Source organism: Arvicanthis niloticus, chromosome 14 (genome assembly GCF_011762505.2).
Source record: "Arvicanthis niloticus isolate mArvNil1 chromosome 14, mArvNil1.pat.X, whole genome shotgun sequence".
Lineage (NCBI taxonomy): Eukaryota > Metazoa > Chordata > Mammalia > Rodentia > Muridae > Arvicanthis > Arvicanthis niloticus.
In genome coordinates this window covers 48,825,945-48,835,998 of record NC_047671.1, presented here as the reverse complement: position 1 = coordinate 48,835,998, position 10,054 = coordinate 48,825,945, and the positions used below count along the sequence as shown (strand labels likewise).

Sequence of the window (10,054 nt, the reverse complement as noted above, 5' to 3'; positions counted from 1 at the left end):
CAGGCTATGTTCCAAACCCTACAACATGCGTTATCGTTGATCCAAAGATTTCACTTCTAAGCCCTTATCATTAGGAGTAAGTTGAGTGAATGTAAAGTTCTAGTTTTGAGGGTGGGTCTTAAAGTACTGGCTATGGTGGTTATAAATATCCATGGCAAGGCGGTCAGTAGAGGGATACAGTTCCCTCCTCAGAGAGTAATCTGGTGCAGCTGTAGGCTTGTTGAAATAGCCCAAGCATATTAATAATATGGTTGCCTGGAAAATGTCTATCAGCTGACAGTTTACCTACAATCTATTAAGAGGGAGAAAACCCAATGTTTCAATTACTTTATTGTACCAGAGTTTGGAATGCACACTCTCAATTTGGATTTAAGGTGACTATGTGGGAACTCTTAGGTGGGGACACTGTCCTTTTTGATGACCTGTCATATCTGACTGTGTCACATGTCACTTCAAGTCACATGATCTCTATGGACTCTTTACCCACAACTGATTTGAATAAGCCACATGGTTTATGATTGGATCCTTCATTGTTGTTTATGTGTGGGCATGTTTGTTTTATTAGGGTGTAAGACCTACTGAACAGAGAGGTTGAACCTCACTAGCCTTTATGGCCTTGTATCTCCCTTTATACACAGCGCTTTGCTGATGATGCCTCCTCATCACCTAGGAGTAGGTTAACGGAATTCTTTCTTTCTTCCTGCTTGGGTAGGAGCCAGATTCCTGCTAAACAAACAGCTTACTACTGAGCTACACCCCAGCCCCAGAGTTAGCTTTTATTAGCAAGGAACAGGAAGTGTTCAGCTTCTTATTCATCCATAGTCTAGGGAAATGACACCTGGGTGAGACATTCTGGACCCTCCTGGAACAAAATAGGATATAAATATAGTATTTAATTGAATGACTCTGCCTCTGGAGGAACTTGGTCCAGACACTAGTACTGGGGCACATTGTTGAGACAGAAGGAAGGAGGAGGCAGTTCTAGACTGTGTGGGTTGTCATGACCCTGTTATAGCATCACCCTGTGATGGCCCTAGGTGGGTGTCAGGCCTGTGTTCAGTGATGAAGGTGGGGATGGTCACGTTCCACACTTGTTCTTCTCTGTCACAGTGGTGCAGCTGACAAGCAGCGTGGCTGAGTCATGGCTGAGCTGGCCAGCCATCTCAGAGGCACAGTATCCTTCAGCTAGGCTTTGTGTCATCTTGTTCTACACTTGCCTCAGTTCTGGGGACGTGTTCCTCAGCTCTTGATTCGTGCCTATGGTTGTGGTTGTTTCTATTTTTATATTTAGCACACTTTCCCCCAATTACTTAGGTGGCATACACTCATTGTAGAAAATTTGGAAAATACAGGAAGCCATTAGTGTATTATAAACCCACCCACTTGCTACCCCTGTAGATAACTAAGTTAATATTCTGTTATACAGTGTTGCAAACTAAAGTTTTCAAAATAAAAATACCCCTTCTATACAGACTAGAATGGATTCCTGCCAAAAATCGGTTAGCTATGTTAGAATGTTTCTTTGTCAGTTTGGTATATGCAAAGACTCTTAGGTATGACATGCTAAGATCATATTTGGGTGACTTACAATGATGGCTTCGGTTGATATAGGAGAAGAGGGTTTTTTGTTGTTGTTGTTTTTGTGTTTCCTGGAGCCTTCAGGACACTGGTTTCAGGTAGTTCTCCCTCAACATTTGTATTCAAGTGTACTATTAGAGTCAATGTTAAAATTAATTTCAATTAAAAAAAAAGCCTAAAGCCGTGCCATGATCTCTAAGACTTCGTGAGTATGTGGGGCACACCAGCTGCTTATTTGTCTTAGAGGTGTCGCCAGTGCAACATCTCCCAAGTGCCAGAAGCTAGTGAGCAAGTTCCATGCGCTGTCTCCTTGGACCATCTATGAGGTTGCTGTAGACAGGATTCACAGTGGACAAACAACTTGTCAGAGTAGGAGAGGCCTGAGCTTCATTTGTGAGTCTAAGAGGGAATGGTTGTTCAGTTGACTGATTTGATGGCCGATTGGAAGAACTGCCCTAAAGTCTATTTTCTGTGAGGCAGCAGTCACTGCCCAACTCCAACCACCCGATGTCATCTTCTCCCTTGCCAGGATTTCATCTCCTGCCCTCTAGCGGGCCATGGAAGAACTGCACCATGTCTGCACTAAGCAGGCTTCTTGTGCCTATGCTGCTTTGGCAATTTGATACTTTTGAAGGTGTGACCAGACTAAATCTGCCCTACAGGCCGCCCTTTTTGTAGGCATCATCTTTCTGAAAGGGAAGGATTGGGTCACAAATTACAGGCAAGATTCTTACAAGTGCTTGGATACAAAGACGGGAACACTGAATCCAAAAGCTTTGAAAGTTGGTTTGACCTCTCGCTGCTAGTTCTTGGAGCAGAGATACCCAAAGTGGTCAGTCAGATTGCCTCTATTTCTGCCCCTTTCCCAGGAAGACAAGGTTTACTCAGTCAGACCAGCATTGAGCTCTAATTTCAAGAAGGAAGGAACAGATAGTCTTAGCTACTAACAAACAATTAGATGCCATTTTTTCCCACGTGGCTCATTCATCCTTACTGCCCATTTAGCACCTACAAATGAATGTCGAATTGAATTCCTAAAATTTGTTTAACATTTTAGGTGATCCTGGAATGGAAGACATTATCTTCAAATTTTAATACAATTGAAAAATTTTTAAACTTTAAAGGACTGTAATTTTGATTTTTATTTTTAAAAAAGCATTAAGAAGCTTGGGAGGTAAACATACCCAGTAAACCTAACTTCAGTGTCTGGTACCTACATTAAAAAAAAAAAAAAGTAAGGCACAATGGTGTGTTTGTCCTAGTTTGTCCTAGACTGATGGACCCTGGGGTTTTCTAGCTAGCTAGCCTAGTCTACTTGGCAAGTTCAAGGCTAGTGAGGGACCCTGACTTTTTCTTTCCTTTAAAAGTAGACGTCACCTGAGGACTGATACCTGAGGTTGTTCCCTGGTCCTCAGATGCTCATGTGCAAATAGGTGCAACCCCCCTGCCCCCCAGGCAGAACATTAAGAGAAACATATAGCCCTCACTCACTCAAGAAATATTGTTGGATTGAATGGATAAGGTAAGATTAGGTGTTCTGAAATGAGTGCTTGAAAAGTTACTAACATGCCTGCCAACCTTCCTTCCCCCCTACCCCCCACCCCGAGTCCCTATGATAATCTGTATTTTGAGAGGATACCACAAGAAACTTTTATGTCTGTGTCTAAAATAAGGCAAGGTAGAGGGTGGGAATCGTACTGGAAAAAACAACAAACAAAGACTAATTGATGGTGTCTCATTTGCATCGCTCCGTGTAACAAGACTTCTGGAAACCTCAAGCCTTGGCTGAGTCTGGAGGCGTCAGCCTCATACTTACTGAGCCGTATAAAAGCCCTTCGGTGTCCATGGCCAAGTACTGGCCAGTCTCCGTCCCCTTTATATACACTTCGCCCGCGCTTTCCGCACTGAGCTGCAGCTGAACTGGAATGAAAATAACACAAGTAAAAGTCAACAAACGCCGCACGTTTGCCAATAACCCTACAGCCAGGATGGCCGGCCATGGAAAATTCTGCTTATCCGTTTTTGTGGAGCTCTACCGAGGATGAGCCCTCAGTGAATCAAAACAGTAGTTTCCTTTCCTTTTTGCTCCAGGGAGAGCTGTCCAAGGCAATTACATTCCCGAGGAAAAGAGAGACAAGGGCTGGCTTGCCAGCCCATCTACCCTGTGCATACCTGCTCAGTTCCTCTATCCTCTTCCTCTGTCACCTGAGGGAAAATGATTACAGGGACAAGTGATACTGGTTCCCCTGGTTCTGCTCCCCCCAAGAGTTCTTGGAGTACAGCCATCCTTGTAGAACAGGCAGTGGCAGCTTTAGCTGTCACCCCGTTGGATGCAACCACACCTTCGTGGCAGAGTGGGACACGAAGGCAGACTGGGAATGTTTTAAACCCAAGGTTATTTAGGTTCATTTCCTAGAGAGGGCAGAATTCCTGGGAGTCACGACCCACTCACAGTGAAGTTCAGTGAACCCCCCAACCTCCGGGGCATCCCAAATGAAGCCTAGAAGAGAGGAAGTACTCAGGAGAGGATGCTGGGAATCAAATCCAGGTCCTCTGGGAGAGCAGCCAGTGCTTTTGACTGCTGAGCTATCTCTCCAGCCTCTTTGCTAGCTGGCTCATGCTCCATTCTGTAGCTATCTGTATCCTAACAGTCGGCCACATCCTGATGGATGAGCTGGTGTTTTCTCCCTCCAGTTCACATATAAATGACAAATAATTATGTCATCCCTAGAAGATGTATCTCTCTGTCCTTGGTAGTCTGCTTTAGAGACTCGAGACTTCCTCCAACTTCCTATGGTGAGTAGAGTTTATCCAAATTATAAGAAGGGAGCTGGGAGCCGCTGGCTAACATTCCCCGTGGTCTCCTTAGCTTTGGTCACCCCTGAGAATATGGTCATGAGACTATAAGCCAAAGGACACCCAGGAGCTGCTCTCTCCAGCCTCATATCACGTACTTGCTCCCTCTGCTCTAACTACATAACTTTGAAGATTGTGTGTGTATGTGTGTGCACTTATGTGAGTGTGAAGATAAGAAAAATCATGAATGTTGTCCCTCGAGATCTATCCTCCTTGTTTTTTGAGTAGAGTCTCTCATTTGGTCTGGAACTCTCTGATTAGGTTAGGCTATGGCCAGTGAGCCCAGGGACCTACCTGCTACTGGCTTCCCTAGTACTGGGATTACAAGCATATATCACGACACTCAGCTTTTCCATGTACCTTCTGGCAGCTGATCCTCTGTCCCCAACCTGGCATGGCAAGTATTTTCCTGACTGAGCTATCTCCCCAGCCCTCACCAAACTCTTTTATTCCCAAGGATCCTATGCCTGTGTCTTGCACTTATTCCTCCAGATGTTTACGAGGCTGGCTCTCCTCTTTCAGACCTCTGCCTAAATATCTTCCCAGAGGAGCCACCGTGACCCTCTGCCAGTGGGTCCCGTGGTCCCCATACCTCCCTAGTGTATGGTCAGCATGCGATTGTTCCATTACTTAAAGCTTTATCCAGGAAGCAGACAGAAAGAAAGGAAGGGAAGGAGTTTTGTCTATCTTGTCTTGACTCCTTGGATCCCCATATGTAGTACAGCGTTGTACTACACACAGTGCCCAGTTGGTCTCTGTTGAGTGACTGTCACCAGGCTAATGTTGACAGATATTTCTGCCAAGCCATCCTCAACAAGCTGTGGTCTTTGAATTGCATTTCCAACACATTCTCTGGAGTTAATGGGGTCAAGATGAGAGGCCTCAGGCTGGAGGCTTGACCCTGCCCCGAAACTAGCCCAGAACAGGAAAATCCATAAGTATAGTGAATAGATTAGTGGAGCCCAAGAATTGGACAGGGCATGGAGTGGAAGTAGAAGAGGTTAAGAGCCTTGAAGATTTTTTTTTTTTTTTTTTTTATCAAAAACAGTAGAGATGTTTGTATAACGTTGTGAAGAAATACTGTAAGGGCTAGTAAGATAGCTCATGGGTTAAAAGCCACTGTTATGCAAACCTAGGGACCTGGTCCCCCCCCCCCAGTAGATTAGGGTTGTTTTTTGTTTGTTTGTTTTTTGTTTTTGTTTTGTTTTTTTTTTTAGATAGGGTTTCATGTAGCTGAGGCTGGCCTCGAACTTGCTACATAGCCAAGAATGACCTTGAACTGTCAATTCTCTCATCTCAATTGCCCAAATACTAGAATTCCAGGCTTGTGTCTCCATAATCAGGGAGGAAGGTTTTGTTTGTTTGTTTGTTTGTTTTTACAGCATTTAATTTCCTAGTTCTGTCTCTTGCTGCAAGGCAAGGTGAGGTTAAGTTCTTTACTTCTGTGAAATCCCTTGGAAAGGTCTCACCGAGGTAAACAAGAGCTGGGGCCTGCCTAGCTCATGACCTCAGCCCTCAGCCCGGGACCGTCTGCTGGTGAGAGTCGGCTCAAGAGTTTCCTCTAGAAATATTATTTCTCCAGGATGTCCAAGTTTCATAGCTCATTTTCACTGGGTTTGTTTTTGGCTGAGTTTCCTGCACTTATATTTCGGTGAGCAGAGCAGGCAGGAAGGCAGGATACCCAGCCTACGGTGCTCACGTTTGGCTATCCAGACCCTTCAGTGGGAACTCTCCATTCTAGTTCTGTAGACCTACACCCTCCCAGCTGCTGGCTGCTGGGGACTATCTCGGGAGTAGGAAGTGTGACCTCGGAAAGATGCAGGGTCTGGCCACACAGCATGTCGGAAGTGTGACCTCAGAAAGATGCAGGGTCTGGCCACACAGCACGTCCCTTCCTCCTGCAGCATTGTAGTAGGGGCAAGGATTAAAAGCCATTCCGTGCCCTCATGTGCACGCATGCATGTTCACTAAAGTTTATGCACAGTGCCAGATATGGTCCAGGCTTACACAGGACTTGGGAGACAGACACACAAACCTGTAACTCAGCAGCTCAGTAACAAAAGCAGATACAAGAGTAAAAAGGACAATTAATGTTACCACCCCTCCCCCACCCTGTTACTCTGTCCCTCTTTCTGTCATCTCTCCCACCTTCTTTGTTGTAGAGAAAAGCTGGAGATAACATACAGTGAAGAGAGGCAAATAAGAAATCCCTGATAAAGATCTTTCTAAGAAGCATGAGCTGGTGTGTATAGCTCACGGACTCATGTGTGCAAAGTGTAAAACTTACTAGATACCAGCCAGGCAGGTGTGTCTAGCAGCTGCCTTGAGAAGGCTGAAAAGGTGGACAGGGGGCAGGAAACTGGGGATTTGGGACCCATAGCGGGGATAGGGGAGTCTGGTTCATCCCCATGCTCTCTCTAGTTCTATAAAATCAGTTCTGCAACCATCTCTGGGTCCTGGGTTGATGGCATTTGCTGGTCTTTGGTCTGTATCTAGTGTATGTTTTTGTGTTGTAACCACATACACATGAGCTGTTACGAAGTTTTTTATCAATGATTCACCATCTCCCACAAATTCTTCCTGCCTTTCAGAGGTGGAAATGTTTTAAAGGTCTGTTTCTAGTCAATGGACAGACCCTTAGAGCTATTCAAGACTCTTGTCCTTTTCCTTCTTCCCTCCCTCCCTCCCTCCCTCCCTCCCTCCCTTCCTTCCTTTCTCTTTCCTTTTGTCTTTTTAAAAAAGATTTATTTATTTTAGGTGAGCACAATGTGCACTGTCTTTGTCTCTGTCCTCAGACACACCAGAAGGGGGCATGATTGATTGTGAGCCACCATGTGGTTTCTGGGAGTATGAACTCAGGACCTCTGGAAGAACAGTCAGTGCTCTTAGCCACTGAGCCATCTCTTCAGCCCCCCCCCCCCCCTTTTTTAATTGTGTGGGTATGAAGTGTATGTGGAAGGGGGTGTGCATACTATGACACAAGTGTAGAAGTCAGAAGACAACTTTGTGGAGTCAGTTCTTTCTTTCCAAAACTTTTACATGGATTCTAGTAAAACCAAAACCAAACCAAACCACATTCAGTTTTTAGACTTGCAAGCACGTGCTTTACCTACCAAGCTACAGTGTTGGCCCAAAGACTCCATTCTTGCTCCTGGTGATCTCTAAAGTGATATGTGACCCATCTCAGGCTTGAGTACAGGGAATCCGTAAGATGTGAGTGTCCTTACGACCCAGAAGTACCAGGGGTGGGGTGCAGGATGGGATGGAGGGTCACAGGAGCCCTACTTCTCTATATTTAACACCACCACCACCAGGTGAATGGTGTCCTTACTGTGAGAGAGACCCTGCTGTCTGTGCACAGGAAGGACAGCAGCCCTGGGCATTTCAAATTGCTTGTTATTGAAAACCAAAGTCTGCAGCTAGTTGAGTACTTCCTTTAGCTCAGTTCTGAAATGGAGACTGTAAATTTTGATTTAGCTGAACAGGAAACAGCTTTCTAAAGTCAATCTAGTGGTCGATAGAAAATTCTTTTAGAAATTCAGAGCCTTATAAAAATTGACTTGAGTAGAATTGGAAAAGGCTTATGTGGTAGCTTTCTTTCTTTCTTTCTTCTTTCTTTCTTTCTTTCTTTCTTTCTTTCTTTCTTTCAACTGACAGTTACTCTGTAGCTCAGGCTGATGTGGTAGCTTGCTTGCTTGCTTGCTTTCTTTCTTTCTTTCTTTCTTTCTTTCTTTCTTTCTTTCTTTCTTTCTTTCTTTCTTTCAACTGACAGTTACTCTGTAGCTCAGGCTGACCTGGCAGTTGCAGTGATTCTCCTGCCTCAGGCTCGCTCCCAAGTACTATTATGGCAAACATAACAACAGTGCCTTCTCCAAGTGTTTGGTGGATCTGTGGCCCTAAGTTTCCCAGGAGAAGTCAGGCTTGTACCTTTAGGTGTTTTGTTTCTGGTTTTGGTTTTAGGTACTGGGCATTGAACCTAGAGCCTCATTTGTGGTAAGCACAGATGTTGAAGAGTGTTGGTTTGAGAATATAAAGCATACATATTAGCCTGAAATGTACAAGATCACCTCGATAGCTCACACTCGTATGCTCCTTGTTCACTGTTCATCACCCTGTGGTCTCTGGGTACTTACAGCTTCTTCCAGAAGCAGAGCCCTGTGCTTTCCAGAGGCTCTACCAGCCTCTACCTGGGTACTAGTCCCTTATGCCTAAGGAACAGCTGGTGTCTGTTTTTCTATCTGTGACCATAAGCTTCCACGCTGTTGTAACCAAAGCTTGTTCATGGAGAGGCACACGATCCCTTACTTTCTAAGAGCAGAAAGAAGGGAAAAGAATCCAAGGCAGCTGGTGACAGGAGCAGTGAGCTCTGGGGCACACCCCATGTTCACTCCTGTCCTGCGCTAGGGATCTTTACTGCAAAGGTGACAGCTGGTATCTTGGGCTGGGACGCCAGAGAGGAGCGCCTCGCTCCTGTGTGGCATGGCCTGCCCTTTATGCCTGCTGCCCAGGGAGAGGCCACAGAGATTACGTGCCCAGTTTATTCTGGGTTGGAGACTTCCCGTCCTTGGTTGTGTTTACTCAGAGTGAGGTCAGCCTCATTCAGAACTCAGCCAGGTTGTTTTATGTCAGTGGAGTTTATAATTAAAGTGTAACCACAAACCAGGCTTTGCAAAACATTAAAGACAGAGAAGAGGAAAATGGACTGGAGGGGGGAAAATTCCAGTGGTTCTCTCTCTCTCTCTCTCTCTCTCTCTCTCTCTCTCTCTCTCTCTCTCTCTGTGTGTGTGTGTGTGTGTGTGTGTGTGTACATACGGAAAAGAGTTTTTAACATTTGTGAAGGTGTCTTGTCTTTAAACATCTGGAAAAAAGTCAGGGAATTTTCTTATTTAGTCCAGAGATTGACTGACACATTTGTGTGTGCGTATTCATATGTATAATGTAGGCTCTCTAGAAGAATTCCCTTATAATCAAATAAGGGGTCTTGGGTTAGACTCAGGGGCCCGGGAGGTTGATGTACCACATATGGCAGGCTGGCGCATCCTGTTGTGGGGGACATTCCTTCCTGTAGGTCTGCTTCTCTCTCTGGCTACAGCAGCAGGGCCCAGACCTCCCCAATGTGGTTATTTGGAAAGCTGTTCTGACTTGGAGTCCAAGCTGGTGGGGAATAGAATGCCTTTACCATTAAATGTGGACTCCCATCAGACCAGACAACGGAAGTCTGGACTCCCCCCAAACAGTATACGGGGAGGGATTTCACTGGAGTGCGGTCTGCTTGGATCCAGGGCAATGCAGAAAGATCCTCTGGACCAGCAAACTCCCCTGGTGCCTTTAGGATGTGGCTAGATTTATAAATATTTGATTGGCACACACTCTGCTGGAGAACATTTCCATCTGTGGGGCAAGTGGTACTGAGGATCCCCCTCTCCTACCCCCAGTCTCCTTCCTACGAGCTGGGGGAGGCTGGGGCCACTGTGGGCTCCACAAGGAGGCTGGAGCTTAGGGATGGTCAGGAGTATGCCATTCCTGTCTCTGCAGCTGCTATCCCAGTTGTTGATCTTATGGAAGAGTAAGCCCTGGCATGCCTTCTCCAGAGAGGAAACTGGAGGAGAAGCAGACAAGC

General features: G+C 45.6%; 1 protein-coding gene and 1 long non-coding RNA gene across 4 annotated transcripts in view; one reads left to right on the top strand and one right to left on the bottom strand.

The window, feature by feature from the left end:
* Nucleotides 1–10,054, top strand: part of LOC143434334 (uncharacterized) — a 314,842-nt gene that overhangs the window by 177,187 nt on the left and 127,601 nt on the right. The gene's annotated exons all lie outside the window — the stretch shown is intronic.
* Nucleotides 1–10,054, bottom strand: part of Fgf1 (fibroblast growth factor 1) — an 87,864-nt gene that overhangs the window by 4,855 nt on the left and 72,955 nt on the right. For all 3 annotated transcript variants that reach the window (XM_076912738.1, XM_034518568.2, XM_076912739.1), the window contains one exon: nucleotides 3,395–3,498. In XM_076912738.1, the coding sequence (XP_076768853.1) occupies nucleotides 3,395–3,498 (104 nt within the window). The remainder of the gene's footprint in view (nucleotides 1–3,394; nucleotides 3,499–10,054) is intronic.